The sequence below is a fragment of the Rattus norvegicus genome, chromosome 8 (genome assembly GCF_021556685.1).
Source record: "Rattus norvegicus strain SHRSP/BbbUtx chromosome 8, alternate assembly SHRSP_T2T, whole genome shotgun sequence".
Classification (NCBI taxonomy): domain Eukaryota; kingdom Metazoa; phylum Chordata; class Mammalia; order Rodentia; family Muridae; genus Rattus; species Rattus norvegicus.
In genome coordinates this window covers 103,198,262-103,219,095 of record NC_141541.1, presented here as the reverse complement: position 1 = coordinate 103,219,095, position 20,834 = coordinate 103,198,262, and the positions used below count along the sequence as shown (strand labels likewise).

The following is a 20,834-nucleotide window of genomic DNA, read 5'->3' as shown; positions in this document are numbered from 1 at the left end:
CTTTGGGCAAAATGAGCCATGCATTATTTTTCCTTTAATTATGTAACACAAGACTATTTATCTAGACAGCCATCAAAACAAATGTGATTCAGGCTGATATCAGTTTCCAAGCCCAAATTAACTTTTGAATCACCTTCAGTAAGATGTGTCAAGACATAAGGAACTTATTTTTAAGTTAAGCAGATTCATGAGAAGTATGTCTCCAGGTTTTGATGGCAGTTTCTGCTCACCCTATCAGCATGTATATCTTCTTATCACTCCTGTGTTTCCTAGGAGAAGCCAATGAGAGACTCAGAGCTAATGAGAGTTGCTAAGAGGGCTTTCCAAAACAGTTGGAAGAAGCATAATAAAGACTATCAAATATACATCCTTTGGAAAAGCTGTTAATGAGAGGATTAATAAATGCCTCCATCTGCACCTGAAAAGACCCTAATTGATTCGGTCTGTAATTATTGGAGAAACTGCCAAACAATTAGTTTGTGCTATGGGGACAGAGAAAGGTCTAACTTACCACTAAGGAAATTGCATTCTTCTTGGAAATGATATTAGCATGACAATGAATGGGATTTCCTTAGGGACCTATTTTTATATCTAAATTCTACAGTTCTTCTGAATTAACTGTTAGAGGAATGTTAAGTTTTTTTATTCACATTAAATCCTGTGATAGTTATTTGCCCAGCTCACTGAAGGCAGAGATGGGTGACTAAATTCAGGAAATGGATAGCTTGCAGGTACAGGTGCTGGGCACATTTTATTGAGTTGCTGGGTAGTAAGTATCTCAAGGTTCCTTTTAGTTCCTTGGTTGAGTCTCACACTATCCCATTAGCTTTCATGTTAAATTCCCCTTAAGAAGCATGGGTCTTAAGGAGTGTGGTCTTTCAAAACATCACTTGTGGATAAGTGCCAGGCATTCTCTGGCATCACACTTTCTGTGACATTTTCTAGCAAAAACGTCTAAGCAGCATGGTACTTTCCTTTAGAGGGAGAAAATTGCTACTCCATTTCTCTCTCCTTTAATGAGCTGCACTGAACTTCCTTATCAGTATTTGCTTTACAAGGAATAAAGGCACTTAGTGTGTATTTATTACCCTCTAAGAGCCTGCTCTTTAAAGAGGCCCTTAGTTTATTTCTAAGAAAACTTGAATGCCTTTATACACTGTGGAATTATTTTTAAAAAAAAAAATGTTCACTTTGAACCTTTAAATTATATTTGTATCAAAATAGTATATATTTTGTATATGATATGTAAGTAATTTACACATAAGCAATGACTAGCCCATCACTATATCTTCATAATTATAGGTAAAACATAGAGATAACAAAATATGTGATTTGAATATATTATAATACAGGTAATTTGTGGTTGTTGTTTTTGTCAATTTGATTCAATGTAAGGTCACCGGGAGGAAATCTCAACTGAGAAAATGTCTCCACCAGATTGGCCTGTAAGCTTGTCTGTAGGGATATTTTCTTGACTAATGAGTGATAAGGGAAGTGTAGACAGTGTCACACCAGTGCAAGTGATCCTCTACAAAAGAGTAAACTGAGCAAGCCAAACAGCAGAACTCCCCCATGTTTCATTTCCTGCCTCCAGGTTCCTGCCCTGACTTCTCTCAAGGACGGATTGTGCTCAGAACATGTAAGCCAAATAAACCCTTCCCTCCCTACGTTGTTTTTGGTAATGGTCTTCATCACAGCAACAGAGAGCTAACCAGGATAGAAACACTACATAAGGACATATGTGTCCACATAGAGTTGGTAGTGTTTTGTTTTGATTTGATTTTTGAGACAAAGTCTTATTGTATAACTCAGGCTGACCTTGAATTTGATTTGTAATTGGCTGGAATTCTATAGCCAGTCTAGATATTACTGTGTATTTCATTTTCTTAGCATTTACTAAGTACTAGTACTACTATTAATTAGATAGAAAGAGTATAAATTTGGTTTGTCTTACTTAAAACATAGTATGCATATTCTTTTACATCAATATTTTTCTTTCTCTATCATTTTTGAAGTGTGTGAGATGACTGTCATAATGCCCAAAATTTGCTAAATCACCTGCCAACTATTCTACATACCTTCATGGCCTCAAATACTTGTTAGGATAATTTATAGAAGTGGAGTTCTTTATTAAATGACTCAAAGCCTAATGACCTAGTAAATAATGCTAAATTATCTTTGGAAATATTGTATCACTTTTCTCTTTTGTCAGTAACATAGTGGGGCTCCAATTTCTCAAACGCTAGCTCTCTGGGTATGATTTGGCATCTTGAGTTCTTAAGATTTCAAGATTTGCTAGTTAAAAAATGATATGGTAGATGTTGGTAGGAATGATAAGATAAATTAGAAACATATTTCTATCATATAAGTCTTCCTAGATTATAGAGCTACAGAGCTTTGTCCCCTGTGATGCTTTATTTCTTGCTTGGGATAGTTTTCTAATGCAAACTAAATAACTTACAATTTGCAGATAAGCAAACAAATTCATACCACTATTCTGGTGTGTTAAGTTTTGTTGTGTTTCTATCTAGTATTTAATTTTCTTCATTCATGGCAATTTTACTTGAACAATAATTCTGCTTTTCTCATTTCATCTTTGTAATTACAAGTGAGGCCACTTAAGGCCCTAACCACCTTGTCTATGGTTACCATGGGTTGGTGAGGCAGTGTCTCCCTTGCCTCAGTAGACATACCAAAATTACTAACCGTTCTAGAACTTACAAGCTGTAGCAAAACTTAAGGCTGGGATGATGACGCATTGGACCTTGGGTTCTTGCTCTGTTCTGAAGACTGAGGGAGGCAGTCGCCCCCTATCCAAAAGAGGGAACTACCATGAAGGAGCTGAGTGAGGAGGGAGAGCCCTGCTTGTTTTGTGGGGCCCTTTCCTGAGCTATTCCTATGGCTGCTGTTCATTTACATCAGCTCACAGTCTGTTTGCTTACAACAGTTTGGGTTGGTTCTGTGAAAACTGAACTGATTGCACAGTTAATTAATGGGAACCCTGACACCAGATTTGACTTCTAATTGTGACTTCTTTTGACTCCGCCATGCTGACTCTGAAATTAATGTCTTTGTTCAGGATTCGAGCACATACACCCCCTTTAGATCTCTTTGCTCTGTCTTCTGCCTCCTTTCAAAGTCTATTTGACAACTTTTAGAAAGGTAAATCTATCATGTAGAATTCATTCATTTTGAGCCAGTGTGCAGACACTTGGAAAAGATATTACTATGTACTAGAAATAATAGTATGGGTCAGAGATAAGCTAATTTCAGAACTTTTATGTTAATGGAAGTTACTTTTATTTCAGGACAAAGAATTGCTGGATCATTTTTAACCATAGAAATATGATACAGCGCTCATCATCTTGTGCTACATAGGAGAGATGGGAAAATCAAATTCAATTATAAATTAATTATCTGAAGTTGAGAAGATATTTAACCTAAGAAATAGTATTAATTATATTTTTGCTTCATAGACTATCAAAGAAAAGCATCTTTAATAAAAAAATGTAGCTAAGTACTAGAGCACACTATTGTCATAATATTAACAATTAAAAATGCAAAGTATTAAATACCTCGGTATGACTTTAACCAAGCAAGTGAAAGATGTGTATAGGAAATTCAAGTCTCTGAAGAAAGAAATTGAAGATGATCTCAGAAAATGGAAAGATCTCCGATGCTCATGGTTTGGCAGGATTAATATAGTAAAAATGGCCATTTTACCAAAAGCGATCTACAGACTCAATGCAATTCCCATCAAAATTCTAATTCAATTCTTCATAGAGATAGAAAGAACAATTTGCAAATTCATTTGGAATAACAAAACCCAGGATATTGAAAACTATCCTCAACAATAAAAGGACTTCTGGGGGAATCACCATCCCTGAACTCAAGCAGTATTACAGAGCAATAGTGAAAAAACTGTATGGTATTGGTACAGAGACAGGCCAATAGACCAGAGGAATAGAACTGAGGACCTAGAAATGAACTCACACACTTATGGTCACTTGATTTTTGACAAAGGAGCCAAAACCATCAAATGGAAAAAAGACAGCATTTTCAGCAAATGGTGCTGGTTCAACTGGAGGTCAACATGTAGAAGAATGCAGATTGATCCATGCTTATCACCCTGTACAAAGCTTAAGTCCAAGTGGATCAAGGACCTCCACATCAAACCAGACACACTCACACTAATAGAAGAAAAAGTGGGGAAGCATCTCGAACACATGGACACTGGAGAAAATTTCCTGAACAAAACACCAATGGCTTATGCTCTAAGATCAAGAATCGACAAATGGGATCTCATAAAACTGCAAAGCTTCTGTAAGGCAAAGGACACTGTGGTTAGGACAAAACGGCAACCAACAGATTGGGAAAAGATCTTTACCAATCCTACAACAGATAGAGGCCTTATATCCAAAATATACAAAGAACTCAAGAAGTTAGACCGCAGGGAGACAAATAACCCTATTAAAAATGTGGTTCAGAACTAAACAAAGAATTCACAGCTAAGGAATATCGAATGGCAGAGAAGCATGGGATGTTGGCCCAGAAACCGGGAAAGGGAATAACAATTGAAATGTAAATAAGAAATACTCAAGTTAATAAAGAAAAAAAAAAGAAAGGATAGAGGGAAAAAAAGAAATGTTCAACATCCTTAATCATCAGGGAAATGCAAATCAAAACAACCCTGAGATTCCACCTCACACCAGTGAGAATGGCTAAGATCAAGAACTCCAGCGACAGCAGATGCTGGCGAGGATGTGGAGAAAGAGGAACACTCCTCCATTGTTGGTGGGATTGCAAACTGGTACAACCATTCTGGAAATCAGTCTGGAGGTTCCTCAGAAAATTAGATATTGTACTACCTGAAGACCTAGCTATACCTCTCCTGGGCATATACCCAAAAGATGCCCCAACATATAACAAAGACACGTGCTCCACTATGTTCATAGCAGCCTTATTTATAATAGCTAGAAGCTGGAAAGAACCCAGATGCCCTTCAACAGAGGAATAGATACAGAAAATGTGGTACATCTACACAATGGAGTACTACTCAGGTAACAAAAACAACTTCATGAAATTTATAGGCAAATGGATGGAACTGGAAAATATCATCCTGAGTGAGGTAACCAAATCACAGAAACACACATGGTATGCACTCATTGATAAGTGGATATAAGCCCAAATGCTTGAATTACCCAAGATGCACAGACCACATGAAATTCAACAAAGGTGACCAAAATTCGGATGCTACTCCTTCTTTAAAAGGGGAACAAAACTATCCATATGAGAGGATAGGGAAGCAAAGTTTGGAGCAGAGACTGAAGGAATAGTCATTCAGAGCCTGTCCCATATATATATATATATATATCCACCAAAACTAGATAAGACTGATGAAGCTAAGAAGTGCAGGCTGACAGGAACTGGATATAGATCTCTCCTGAGAGACACAGCCAAGACATGTCAAATGCAGAGGCGAATGCCAGCAGCAAACCACTGAACTGAGAACGGGACGCCCGGTGGAGGAATTAGAGAAAGGTCTGAAGGAGCTGAAGGGGCTTGCGACCCCATAAGAACAACAATGCCAACCAACCAGAGCTTCCAGGGACTAAACCACTACCCAAAGACTATACATGGACTGACCCTGGGCTCCAACTGCATATGTAGCAGTGAAAAGCCTTGTTGGGGCACCAGTGGAAGGGGAAGCCCTTGGTTCTGCCAAGGTTGGACCCCCAGTGTAGAGGATTGTTGGGGGAGGCGGTAATGGGGTATGGATGGGGAGGGGAACACCCATATAGAAGGGGAAGGGAGGGATTAGGGGACTGATGAACAGGAAACTGGGAAAGGGAATAACATTTGAAATGTAAATAAGAAATACCCAATTTAATAAAAATGGAAATAAAATAAAGCATGGGAAATCCTGCAGAAAAGGAGGAGGAAGAATTGTAAGATCCAAAGAGGTCAAGGACATCATAAGGCCATTGCCCACAGAATCGCCTAATCAGGGCTCATAGGAGCTCACAGAGACTGAACTGACAATCAGGAAGCTTATATGAATCTGATCTAGGCACTTTGATGGCCATTGAAGAAGAGGTCATTGGAAGCCTGTTGTAAAAGGCTTTAGAGTCCCTGCTGAGGACCACACTTGCCAAAGATTTGAGTTTATTGAAGTAGTCCACATAAACCAACGGTTTTGTTCTTCTGCAACTTTATTTATCCATGGTCAAATCCAATGAAAATATTTTTTAAAAAGTTACCAAAACCACAAGTTGATAACTTTTAAGAGCTTTTTGTTATTACGCATTGCTGTAAGTGTTACTGATAATCTCCTACTTCACCTGATCTATGAAGCTAAACGTTATCATAGCTCTATGTGTATAGGAAGGAAACATTGCATCTGTACGGTTCAGTATGACACTTATGAGCATTTATGAAAATCTTGAAATGGAACCCTTGTGGGTAAAGGAAAAGGCTATCTATGTATACCTAACTTCACTTCCAAATTTACAAATTTTGTTTTTTCATGATGCTTGCAAAAGAATAGCCCTGTAGCTATTCTTTTAAAGAAAATGTTGATGGTGGGAGTGGAGCCTAGCGCCTCATTACATCCTAGTCAAATGCTCTACTACTGAACTACACTCCAGGTATTTATCACTGTTCTTAAGCTTGAAAACCACCCAAAGGTGGAACTAATAATGGCAGAACACAAAGGAAGTTTTTCGTTTATTCTTTTTACACACACTTCAAGTATGTGTATTCTGCTTCAAAAAGTTACTCTCTGGAAGGCAAATATGCATGAAAATCCAATACCAACAGGAAGGAACTGATGGGGTCAGGGAGTCCTGGCTCTGACTGTGAGCTGGTGGACCCTAAAGGAAGTTACTGGGGCGAGAATTGGAAGCTATTTCTCAACAGAACCAGAAGCTTGGAGAACAACTTAAGAAGAGGGATTTTAGTGTGAGGTCTTGGGCCTACCACCTAGAGACTATAAGTGTGCTGTGTGTGGTTCAGAGGAAAAGAAAGAAGAGGGATAAATAAATTGTTAGTGAGAAACTCAGGGGAAAACTTTTATGTGATATTGAAATAGAGCTTCCCCAAGGGAGGTGGAAATGGTTGGAAGAGAGATAGAGATGAGCCTTCGAAAGAGACACGAACAAGAAATACCAGGAAGAGATCATTATCTAGCCTCTACAGAAAGATGAAGATCATTATGTAGGGTCGAAGGTGGAGCAGGCCTGATTCCTTCCTGTAGAGAGGGCCTCAAGTCCAATTAGACACCATTGGTTACTCCCAAGATACAGGTTTTTTTTGCCACTATTGCAGCATTCAGCATGCGTGTCTTGCAAGGCTGCCGCAGTAGTAGTTGTTGGCAGACTTTACAGCTGGGTAGGTCCACTGATTGTTTTTTCCCTTAGCATCTTGCATACCACCTTCTGATACTATGAAAGTTAGTCCTCAGGGAGGAGACTTGAAGTACCAGCTCAATTTGTCCAACCTAGCTAGCTATCCACGGCTGGATAAGTCATAGAAACTGGAAGAGAAATTACTACTGTAATTTTCTGTTTTCTCATGTAATCTATCATTCCTTTTCTCCAGCCAGCTCCTTCCATGTTCCCTTACTCCATCTAATTCATGACCTCGTCTTTAGTTTACACACACACACACACACACACACACACACACACACACACACACACACCTCTACTGAATCAATTTAGTGTTTAGTGTTAGAATAATTTCTAATCCAATCTCTGTTTTCTAAATACTTAAAATCTGCAAATGAATATAGCTCTTACCCCTCATCAAAGACGTTTCTTTTGAGATAGATGGAGACTATTAAAATTCAAAGCTGGTCAAAATGTGGAGGATAAGTGACCATGGGGGGGTGCCAAATTCAACTGACATTAACTACATAACCCTTAATTCTTAAGGCTCAAGGAAAAAATCACAGAAGAGGGCATAGCAAAACTATAAAAGCCACAATGCCCTCTGTGAAATAATATCTTCCAGACATGCCAGGGAAGCTGCACCTATGAGACCTCCATATGGTTGCTTAAACCTGCCTAATGAAAAAAACAATGGACATCCCAGTGTGGATGAGGGATATTTCACAAGGCCCTTCCCTTAGATAAAAGCTATAGACAATCAGTGGATGCGACAGAGGGAGAATTAGTTTTCTCCAGGGAAAGCCCTGATTGGCTCTCAATCCCAAGTGGTCAGCCTAAACACTAAACTGATTCAGTAAGTTTTGTGTGCATGTATGTATATTTATGCATACATACATATATGTTTATATTTACGCACATATAATATATATAACCAAAGATGAGGTTATGAATTAGAGAGGGAGTAGGAGGAAAGGGAAGGAATGGAGAGAGGGAAAGGAGGGAGTAGGGGGAAAAGGAAGGAGTTGGATGGAGAGAGGAACGGTAGAAATGATGTATATGCAGTACTCATTGCGAATTCTCCAAAAACAAGTATAAAAAGAAATGAGTGAACAAGTAAAAAGACAAACACACGGAAGACAGCATAAGGGGAGAAGAGGCAAGCCATAGGAAATGCCGGGGCATAGAGAGGCCAGAGCTTGGCTATCACACACACACAGTTGGCAGTCCAACAGTAATGGAACTCCTTGGCTTTCTGCCTCACAATGCCACAACAGCAGAGCTGAGGATGGCAGGGCTTCACTAGAGTGTCCATTGTTTCCTGTCCAGAGAGCAAGACACCTTGTCATGATATGGAAATTAGATACGTTTTGTCACTGTGACCAAAATACCTGAAAGACACAGCTTCAGAATGAAAAGATTAATTTTGCATGGTTTCAGAGAGTTTGCTCTATGGCTGACTGACCCATGTGTGTAGGGAGCCGCAGATAGACTTGAGGTGGAAAATAAACCATTTCTAAGTGCCCCGGGCTTATACCTAACAGGGCAACACTCATTCCCAAGTCCTTATTTTTAATGGGAACCACTGTGAGTGGGCAGAGGCCAGGCCTGCCTTAGATAGAGCAGCGTGGGTCTCCCAACTCTTTTGTGCTTTAGTGGTTTTGCTTGACATGGCCTTTTACAATTTGGCAGCTCAGGAAGCAAAAAGGAGGGACTCAGCAGATTTTCAGGTTTGTTCTTCAAATATTCCTTTAATGTTAGTATTTCTGGGACAGGGAATCTCGGTGTCCTGATTAATTGTTCTTGATGTTTTCCTTCCAGGCATCTTTTTGCATTTGTGAGTCTGACCATGGCTTCTTGTTCTTATTCTTACAAGCTGGTAGTTCCCTGCCACACAGAGAAAGCCTTGCCTCTGTGGCCAGGTGAACATGGCTGAACTCAGAGGCCACTTTGGAGGGAGGAAGGCACTTTAAGAAATGTCAACTAGCAAGTGAAAGGGAACTGGAGCACTAGCTAGCAGGGCTGCCAAGCTCTGCCTGCCTCTCACTCCCCATTCTGGGTTCTGCCTTTAAAATCTTCTGTTATTCCACAATACATTTTCAACTGCATTTGAGGTAATTAACACCGGGAATAGAATCCCGTTGTCACATTTAATTATCAGATTGCTGCTTTCCTTGGGAATATCTGACAGTTTCACCCAAAATGTTGGTCTTAATCTAAAACCGCAGAGAGACCTCTGACACAGTGAAAAGCTGCCCGAGTGGCATTTATTAAATATAAATGGCTACGCGACTAAGGAGGAGGCAGAGAGAGGGTGTCAGGTCTCATCTTGGGAAGAGACCCCTCAGCACAACGGGAAATCACATCTGCTCTCAGCTGAGGGAGCTTCAGGGTCACATGCGCGCGATGGGAAGGGTCTATTCCCTGTGCTTGCCTTAACCGGCTGAATCTGCATTGAGAAGGTAAAATGTTCTGACCCTGAGTTCCAGGTCCCCATCTGCCCAAAGTTTCAGAGCTTCTGTCAGTCTGCTGTCTGGAACGCAACCAGTGGGAGGGAAATACTAAGTGGCATTGATTTGAAAAGAGGCAGCTCATTTCCGTGCATCTTAGGAACCTTCATTGAATCAGCTAAATATATGCACTGAGGAAAAAAATCTGATACCCTCTGGGTAGTGTCTTGGAATAAGCTGGGAGTGTGAAGGCCATTAACAGTATTAAATATTAGGTGCCTAATGAATTGTGCCTGTTATTAGAGATCTTCTGTGACAACAACTCCTTAAAAGCTACAAAGGGCTGTTTCCTCTCTGTCATAGAGAGAAGACGGGATTAAAGACACCAGGAATTACCTCCAGGAGGAACCATAGATAAAGGAATTCTTGATAAGACCTGGTACTTACTATGTGAGGACTATGGCCACCGCATCATTCAGCACGCTCTCCCCAAACAGCAGTGTGTACAGGTCAGGGTCCACGTGTAGCTCATGGAAAATGGCCAGCACTGTCACTAGGAAGACACATGTAAACATGACGAGTTAGTTAGGACATAGCCACAAAGTGTGTCTTGGTTGTGGTGACTTTTACAAAGCATTCATTAAATACTGATAGTCCCAAACTCACCCACCATACCAACATGAGATCTTCATTCAAAAACAACAGATTGTCATTCCCCTAGCCCCCTGCCCCGTGAAGAAGTTACTTTCCAGAGATGCCTCTCTCTGCACACCTGACCCACCATTTACTGCTCTCCACAAGTCACAATGGGCTTGCTGTGACTTTCTAAACACACTGCAGTTTCTCACTTTTGGGGGACAAGGGTATTTGACTCCTAAAATCGTAGAAATTCCTTTAGCATCTACTTCTACCATTGCCGCATTCCTCATATGTGCTCCACAATGCGCGCGCGCACACACACACACACACACACACACACACACACACAGAGCGAGCGATCAAGAGAGAGAGAGAGAGAGATGCTTCCAAAAATCCTTTTCTTTGTTCTCTAAGAGTCTTGAGAGAGACTTCTTCCTAATCCTCTGACTCCTCAGCTTTGAGCTAGATCATTCTTTTATGAGCCTAGCATCCGGACCAAATCACAGACATATAGAAGGAACTTAGCTCCCTGGGAAAAGGGTCCAATTTGTAACCTTTGGTATTTATTTGACCAGCATACAATAATTATTTGATAAATGGGTCAAGGAATGGACAAATGAATATTGTTGCCATAGGCACAACCAGACCCTGGCTCTAGTTCACTCTTGAGAACATATTCAACCATGAAAACAGACTCCGGGTTCTCCAGAGCAGGACTCACTCAGTTACTGCCTGCTCTTTAGAACTGAGCCTCTGTGAATCTATCACAGCTGTAAACGCCGCACACTGATTATCTGTGCTCCTTAAAACCTCCTGGTGTCTCAATATTTGAAACAGTTATGCAATGTACAATAAGCACCCATTAAGAAAGTGACCCATTGAATTGATACAAAATGATACCTACCCCTGGGCGGTGGGGAGGCAGAATGGGTATTTTCATTCTGTTCTTTTCTCTCCTGTTTCATGAAGCACAAGGACAATATATGTGCCGTAAACAGAGTGCTAGTTGGGTTTGGGGGTGGGGTGGGGAAGGAAAGTGAGTTAAGTGTGAAGGTTTTGCAAGTAATCAAGAAATCTGGAGGTTGCTCTGTCTGCCACAGTAGGAAACAACTGAAGGTCTTTAGTAAGACGGTTGACACATTCTCATTTGAACTTGGACATAAAGCTCAGCCAGCAGAACAGAGACAGGATAGAGAGGTGGCTCAAGGCCTCCGTAGTAATTCCAGTAAATGATGGGTTTTACTGGGGAGGAAAGGGAGAGGTGGGAAGTCGGGCTTTAAGCACTGATGGCCGAGCACATCTATCATTGCAAGTGCAGATGGCCCAGTGACCACAGTGCTTATACCTGACTTATTTATCAGTTTTCATCTCCCCGGCCCCACGGTACTGTGCCACAGTGCAGCGTGCTGCCTACTGGCTGGATAAGTGAGAGTGTTGTGAGGACAGAGAGGACAGCACCCCCATGCTACTTGAAGAGGAGGATTGGTGGGCCTTCTTGCTTGAGAGATAGAAGAGATTATTCCAGACCCTGACTTACTATAAACACAATGAACATGCTAAAAATAATGTATGACATACTTGAAGATGACAGGAAAGTAGTTGAATGTTCCCATTATAAAACAACAACAACAACAACAAGAAAATCAAAAGGTTGATGAGTGTGTGAAGTGAGGCATGTGCTAATTCGCATGATCAGCCTTCCTACTGTTCATGGGCATAAAACGTATTACATACTATAAACACAGATAAGTTTTACTTTTCAAAGCATTTTATCTTTCTTTAATGCCCCTTTTAAAACAAAGAAACCACTGCTAGGATCTAACAATAAAACAAATGAAGGGTGTGTGTGTGTGTGTGTGTGTGTGTGTGTGTGTGTGTGTGTGTGTGTGTGTGATAAATTGGCATGACAGCGGGCCTGATTCCTTTTTAAAAACCAAGGATAGCATCAGTTTTATTGTTCAAGTCCAGGTAAACGCCAGAGATATACTCTCAGCCCCTGAGTACCTTCGAGCCATTTGCTACAACAGACAGCCTCTGCAGGTAGAGATGGGAGGGTCAGAATTCATCTCTCGTAGGTGATCTCTTTCTCCATCTCAGGCTTGAGTCAAAAGTCTAACCAAAGCAACGAGCTTTCAACTGAAGCTTTAGTTAACAACACTCCTCTTTCCTGGGACCTTGAGGAATAAAATATAAGTTATTCTTTAGCAGAAAATTCTATCTCTGCAGTTCAAGTGCTTCTGGGTATATTAGTTCCTGAGCCCTGAGGATAGCTTGTGACCCATCTCTACTCTCGGGAAGGTTTCCTAGGTTTATGTGCTACTTAAGGCTTGGTTTCTTATTCTAAAGTTTCTACTCATTGATATCCACTCTGTTTTGTGAGATGAATTCAGCATTTTTTCCCAAAGAGAGCATAAGGCTATTTTGAGGAAAGTATTTAGCTGTATATCCAGTTATGTTCAAAAGTGATCTGACATTCCCACAATTCCTCCTGAACAGAGAACTGAGCCCTGCTTCATAAATGATATCCCACACAAAAGAGAAAGCTATTACTTGGCGAATTCCTATCTTCCCTGTGAAGAAGCAGAACAACTTCAGAATAAAGCCAGCTATAGTGCGTCCTGGACGAGGGAGCATTTTGTCAGGACAGCAAATGAGTTGAATAGGTGAGTCAGGGAATTAGCCACCCACTCTGCTCCTGAACTTGGAGCTTTTAAAAGAACTCATTTAGTTAGTTCACAGACAGCACTCAGTTTTACACACAGTGCCCTACATGCTTAGCTGCACTGTCCCAGTTTAGATTTTCTTGAAACAGCCACAGTGTAATTCACAGCGGGCCCTCCTCAGATCTTGCTGGGTTGGGGAGACTAGCCCTAACTCAAAGCTAGGCTAAAAATAATTAGTACTTATTGAAGACGAACCTTTTGTGACTGCAAGAGAACATTTTAGATAGCAAATATAAGAGCACATAGGGAGGAGAGAGGACATCATCATATTTTCAGGACCTATGATTTTATTAAAGGATTTGACCATTTTTGCCTGTATCACATTGTGGTCCACATGCCTCTCATGGTAGCTGCTGCTGTGGCTTCATCCATGGTTGGGAATTCCTTCTCTTATACCTTCTAAGGCCAAATTTGTAGTATGTATGTATGTATGTATGTATGTATGTATGTATGTATGCATGCATGCATGTATGTATGTATGTATTGGTTTGGTTTCTATTTTTGAGACAGAGTTTCTTTACATAATCTTGGCCGTCCTGGATCTAGCTCTGTAGACCATGCTGGCCTTGAAGTCACTACTTCTGCCTTCTGAGTGCTGGGACTAAAGAACTACCTGACTTGTTTATCTATTTACTTTTAATTTTATTATTTTATATTTATTTATTATTTTATTATTTTATTCATTTATATGAATGTTTTGTCTCCAAGTATATATGTATACCACATGAGTGCCTGATGCCATAGAAGATAGTGTCAGGACATCTGGGACTGAAGTGATAGATGGTTGTGAGCCACCATGTAGGTTGCTGGAAATCAAATCCAGGTCCTTTGCAAGACCAACGAGACCTGCTGAGCCATCTCACAGGCCTAAAAATAGATTTTTTTTTCCTCCAGAAAAGTCAACTTCTTTTCTCAAGTTGCTAATAAGGGAAATAAACTCCTGCAATGCTCAAGAAGATTCCCATTCACACGGGCATGGGCCTTCATTTAGGACATGGGAAGAGTGTAGCAAGGGAGTGACTGATGGGCACCGCGGAACTGTGGGAGGGTTCTGAGATAAGAGCTTGAGCAGCCAAATGGGATGAGGGAGAAGACCGTGGGTGGCTGTGTTTTTGGGGTGTATTAGTGAGGTGAAATAGAAAGCCAAAGTGACAGTCTTAGAATGCTGGATTGAGTAGGGCTCTCTTCTAGCTATTATAGGTTGCGTAGAATAAGGCAGAAAATAGAAAGGTTAAGACAGAGGCTAGAAGCAAAGGGAACTAATAGGACAGGGTCTGAATAAGGCAGAAGGCAACTGGAGGCAGCAGGGAAGTTATGTTCTGAGTCATGAAAGATCAGCTGCTGCAAGCTGGGTACCAATGTATGACTCGGGCCCCTGGAGGCTGGACGTGATTGCAATATCTCTAGCAGGGGCGAATCCAAGGCTTATGACAAACTATTAGAATCAAACGGAGACCAATTTTCCATCTCTAAGGGAAATCCAAACACTGAAATAATGTGATATTTTCATTAATACAATCATCATAGAGAAACTCTAACCAGTCAGATCTTAATCAGAAAGATAGTAAGAAAGCATTCTAAGAGTAAAAACTACAGAAAACGACTACTGAAGCCCATCAGAATGCCAATGTATCGACTGCTAAATAATGCTCTGTGTATTTTTAACTGCTTGTCTATAAATGATCACTCTCTGGAAGCTCTGTCAGTAACTCTGAAGTCTTCAGAGTGATTCAGTGACAGTCCATGCCTTAGAACCCTTGTAAGCGCTCTCTGACCCATATTCTCTCCATGTTTTACAGGGAATTTAAATTTCAAATGGTATTACAATGTGCCAGCATGCAGCAACCTAGCACGAGATCTGCCGAGGTCGATAGACAACAGGACACAAGAGTTTCCTCCCTTGTCATTCCAAGTCATTATTCAGTGTTGTCCAATGCTGGCTCTCTTTGTAGCACTTGCTATTGCTTTCTGTGCAAATCAGTATGTATGACACTTGTCCATGACATGTGAAGAATCAAGCATCCACGGCTTCTGCAGCTGAATCCTTGTTAGTCATGACAGGTATATATATATATATATATATATATATATATATATATATATATATATATATAAATGAGGTAGCATATTCTTCTCTTGACAAAAGAGTACTGTGAACTTTTTTCCCCCAAAAATGGTTTAAGTGCTTATAGGAGAGTTTCAAAAAACAGTTGTAGCTTTGTGGTAATAGACTAGAATACTAGAATTATTTTGAGTCTATACCCTCCCTCTCCACACACTTGACTATGAGATCAATTCATGGATGGGTTTTGCCAGTAGGGCTCTGCCAGTCATAACAATAGAAATAGAACAGAAATCCCACCCTTCTGAAATAGGTCAAAGAATGATGTCAAGTCTGGAAAGCATGTTATCAGGTGCTACTTCGCTGAGGTCATTCTAAATTGTATATTCCACAAAGTATCACAAATGACTTAGGCCTAAAGCACGGCAACTTTATCTGCCCTTCATAGTGATATGTGTGTTAGGCATTGAGTTAGTAGTGAAAAGGTGTTCTATGCCAGCACACGGTTGCAATCCTTTCAGCCAGGTCTCCTTGGGAGAAACAAGCTCTGGTGGCCAAAGTAGTGGTTTCAATGGATAAACCAGGGATTGTTGGAGATTTTTTGAATCCTAGGAAGATCTTCATGGTCAGAACTATCTTCACAACAACAGGGAAATGTTACTTACATTTTTTATTCTTATTCTTTGGCTTCCTAAAGTAGAATTTCCAAGAGGCTCTGTGATAGCATTACCACAGCATATTGCATTCGGAGGCAGGTGTATAAAAGACCCCCTGTCTTTTATTGCTCATTTCTTACACCGAAGAACTTTGCAAAAACATAAGGAAATGCTGCTACTTTCCTCGACATATTTTTTGGTTCCTCTTGGAAAATAAATTTATCTTTCATGTATTATTTATAGTCAACTGTACAAATTATTGCTACTTCAGTCAATAAAATGACATTTCGAGATTTGTCTTAATTTCTAGCTAGATAAATAATATGGGTACATCAACAGAAACTCTTTGGGGTCTTTCTTAATTTGGGTGAGTTGTGAAGAGTCCTATTATAAAATGTCTGAGAATGACTGTCCTAAGATAGGTGGGCGGGCATATAATAGCTTATTTTCTATGCACCGAGAATGACACTGGCTAAGCATCCTGTTTGAGAAAGACGAGGAAATATATCTCTTTGATGGTTTCTGAGGAGCTCAGTTTACATGCAGGATCCTCACCCAGAAAGGTTCCCTGTGTCTTAACATCTTTGCCATGCGGTAACCCACTGACTCTGAGTGCATATGCAGAAGTTCCTCAGTCACTCTCAAAGGAGGAAACAGTTGACTTTTCACATTAACCCCAGGAGCCTATTTTTGGAGTCACAATTCCATCACTGGTATCTGTATTTGTTTAAGGCATTCTTTCGAAAGGTTAAATATTGGGGAGTTGTTTCTTTAATGGAAAGATGTACAATAAAAGCACAATCACAATCCCATTCTTGAATTCGTGGCTGTGTGGTGTTTGAGAATAATTGACTTCACCTTTTGCTCAAAAGCCACAAGTACATCCCCTACTGGTCTCTGAGAGTAGAAAACAGTAACCAGAAGGTCATAAGATTTGGCAATGAGAAAGCCAAATACTAGCATATAAATGGTGCAAAGAAATCTATTTAATAATCAACCCCGGCAGACACTAGTTCCTAGGTCTTATATCTGGGAATGCAAGGATTGAAATCTCTTGGCAGTTCAGCTAGTGCTTGAAAATTTTCCCCAAAGGTATTTACAGCAAGAATATTCTAAATTTAACATTAGCCGAGAACATAAACACTTAACAAAGACCTAATTCTCTCACCAATGGGGTTTAATGAGCCATGGTGTAGTTTAATAGGGATTGTGGCATATACCCTGTATCCAAGTGAAGATGACTCAGCCAGCCACACAAGCATTCTCCAATCACAATGATTGCTTCAGTACATTGCCATTTTAAAACAGAAAATGGCAGGCAAATGTTTACCTACAGACCATGAAATAAATTCAGAGCAAAGGCCAGTGGCTCCAAGGTGCAGCCAACGTTAGTGATGGCTCACTAAGAAATCATCACTAGGAGGTAAACATAATATTCTGACTTATTACATAGAACAACTGTAAGGAAAGCAAGAAGTCAAAGGAGCATTGTGTTAGTCAAGATCATGGGTTACATTGAATAGGAGTGGTTCACACATTTTTCTTACTATAAAAAGATATGAAACATATAGTAGTGTCCATAATTTCCCAACCTCTGGATAAGAACACTGAGGAATATTACATAATGGTTCCAACATGGAGAATATGTCCAAGGGCAAATGAACAAAATACTGAGAAGAGTCAGCACAGGCTTGGGAGAGAGAAAAGGTAAAGAAGACTAGAATGAGGAGGTCATCAAGGATTAAAGTTCTGTGTAGAATGCTTGCCCAGCCTCACAAGGCTCTGGACTTGAATCTCAGTGTTGTGAAAGGGTAGGGTGATGTCATATGCTTATCCTGTCTGAGAATCTCAGCAATGCACCCTTCCCAAATCTTCCAATTAACTAATACCTGAAACATGTGAATATGTTTTATTATATGACCATAATGGCTCTTAAATGTAAATAAGGCAGAAGACCTTAGAACAGGTACATTATCTTAGTTCAACTGAAGCAACGGTCAATCCTAATCACATGAGCCCGTGACAGTAAAAATTTCCACTAATTGTCCCCCAATTTTGTGTCCTCTCAAACAAACAAAAACAAACCAACCAACCATGCATTTATTCCAATGTGTGCTTCTGCCCACATAATCTTGGCTGTGGGGCCATCAGTAGAGCAAGGTCAGTCAACCAGAGGTCACTCCCTTAAAGAAACCTTTCTTATTCCTTCAAAAACCACTAACTGTTTATAGCTCCCCAGTCAGGGATAGAGGCTGGCAAACCTCTTCCCTCATTATGCTAGAACATTAATGGGTTTAAACTTCACGTAGGCAGCCACAACTGCCATGAATCCATGAAGGCAATCCTGTCATGTCCAGATGAAACTGTTTAGTTCCACTCCCCTCTGACCTCCAGCTTTGCAATATTTCTGATTTCCTCTTCTGAAATTGTTCCTGAGCCTCAAACTTGGGACCATAAAGTGTGATGTAGATGACCTACACATGGTGGAGCATTCAGCTGACATTTATTCTTTGTACTCTGACCAGTTACGAGTTTCTTCTTTAACCACTACCCACCACACAAAAGATTTCTTTGATGAGAGATATGCTAATCTCTGTGGAGAGAGGCCAATTTACTGGGATATTCGATACTATGTCCCTTTAGCAGAAGAATAGTAGTAAGTTCACCCTGGGAAACATGAACTCTCCAGCTATGAGTATATACAACAGCAGATCTGTACCTTCTTCTGTGGAGCAAGCTTTGACTCTAGCCATAGAGAAGTTGGTTGTCCCCATACCACCCATACCACTATTGCACTCCTAGGCTCATCTTGCTATGCCAGGGATTACCGCAGTTCATAGGATCCACAGCTGGGTTAGACTGTTGAGGATTTGTTTTCCTCCAACAGTGTGCATAGCAGCTTTTAGTACTGGGATGGCTGGCCAGAAGAGAAGAAGCTTTCTTATTGGATAGTTGTGGAGGGAAACCAAGAGCAATAGCAAAGCCTATATGTAATATTTAGAGGAGAACTTTGAACCCTCAGAGGAGGTATCTCACATTTGGCACAGGGCTTTTTAATTCAGCAATCATTGGTTGCTGAGATGAGCATAATCCCCTGGGTAGGGTAACTCCAATTAAACTCTTTTTTATATAGGTATGAATGTAGCTTTTTTAAAAGTTGGTTTTCATATGCTTTCCAAACATGGCTGGGTGTTAGCCCTCTCCTGATCCCTCCCTCTACCCTACCCTGCCATTTCTTTACTTATTTCAATTCTCTCCCCATTTGTATCATCTGTATTCTTTCATCCACTCTCCTTCCTTAATGTCTCTTTTCTCTTCCCCATCAACAGTCTCTTTCTAGTTTCCTGGATTCTTCGGGTGTTCCAAATTCAACACACAAGTCTAAATATTTGATGCCTAGAACTACAAATGAGAGAAATGGAGGGTGAGTCCAATCAAAATACATTGTATGACATTTCAAAGATTAATGAAAATATTTTTAAAAAGAAAAGGGCATGTTTCACAGATAACGTTTTGGAATTCATGATGCAGAAAAGAAATATGGGTCTTAGGAGATATGAGACAGCATAGAAATGGAATATTTCAGTGGGATAGGTCTAAATGATGGAGACATTCTATTCTTAGAGTGTCTGCACTTGGTGCTAAGTCCCCAACTAGGAACCTGAGACCCCTGAGGGTTGGCCAAATCTTGAGCTTCCCTGGTGTCCTCCAGGCATGGCACTGAACACTTAACTATGTAATAAATATTCTCCTTTCAGTAACATTTATTGCTTATAAATAAATTCACAATTTGTATGCAAAAGTGATTGCCATTAGTTCTGATTCTGTAAATTGTTACCAACAAAACCCCTGAGGCAGAATAGAAATGAATTTTATACCATAAAAATAAAGGAGAGGAATCTTCTTAGGCTGGTGTGAGAGAATTTACCAGAGAGGTGTGAATAACGAGGAAAGTCAGGAACATTCTAATTGTTAGAGGGTTTGTTATATCTTTGCCGAGTTTAAAATGTAGAAGCTGATTTGCTACAACAGATAGAGGGGTCCTGTACAGCAGTTGGGTATCTCTGTTAGTGAGCGATGGGCCCTCAGCTCAGTAGCTGTAATAATCTGTGTTCTGCCAGAAACCTGGATGATCTTAGAAGAGATTCTTCTTAGAACATAAGAAAGGGCCCCAACCAGCTAAAACCTTGACTTTGACCTTCTGAGACTCACAGCAAAGAACTCAATCCAGCCGGACTTCTGACCTTCAAAGCGATGAGATAAATTGTTGATGCCAAAATCTGCTGGATACATGGTGATTTATTATCTTGCTAACACATCAACATGTCTGGTCCTCCAGACCATACCAATCTGAACATGATGGGTGTGCTGGCTTTAGAACTTTAGAGCCTGAGCTCCTGAGGAGGAATATGGCTGGGACAACCTTATTCTCTGCAAGTTCAAAGCCCCCTTTGCCCCTATAGCACCACTGGCATAAAATAAATTACATACACAAATTCATGTTTTAGGTCATGCTTAACAAAAGCAAGTTTGTACCAGAGGTTAAACAAAAGAAAAAGAAAACCATAGGATTCTGCCTACCGGGCTCTCAGAGCTGAACACTGATGCAGTCATCTCTGAATGTACCTCCTGGTGTCATCATCACACACAGCAAATCGTATCACCCAGTCTCTCTGAATGTTCTGTTTTGTATCTCATAGAGTCTCCTTATATCACCCTGTCCAGGCCACACTGTTGTGTATGCTCACCATAAAAAACTGGTGCTGACCAGTATGGGGTTCGGATCAGGGTGCTAGGTCAACAGTCTAGGCAAGCCATGTCTTGGGAGAGTAAGTCCCAAAACACAAGTATGTCCCATGACAGGAGCAAACAGCAACTATTGGGATTTTTCTCATCGGGGTATTTTTTTTCGTTAT

At 40.4% G+C, this 20,834-nt stretch overlaps 1 protein-coding gene across 2 annotated transcripts in view; it reads right to left on the bottom strand.

Moving 5' to 3' along the window:
- Slc9a9 (solute carrier family 9 member A9) overlaps positions 1-20,834 on the bottom strand; it is a 560,109-nt gene that overhangs the window by 362,219 nt on the left and 177,056 nt on the right. For both annotated transcript variants that reach the window (NM_001271438.2, XM_087562860.1), the window contains 1 exon segment: positions 10,286-10,391. In NM_001271438.2, the coding sequence (NP_001258367.1) occupies positions 10,286-10,391 (106 nt within the window).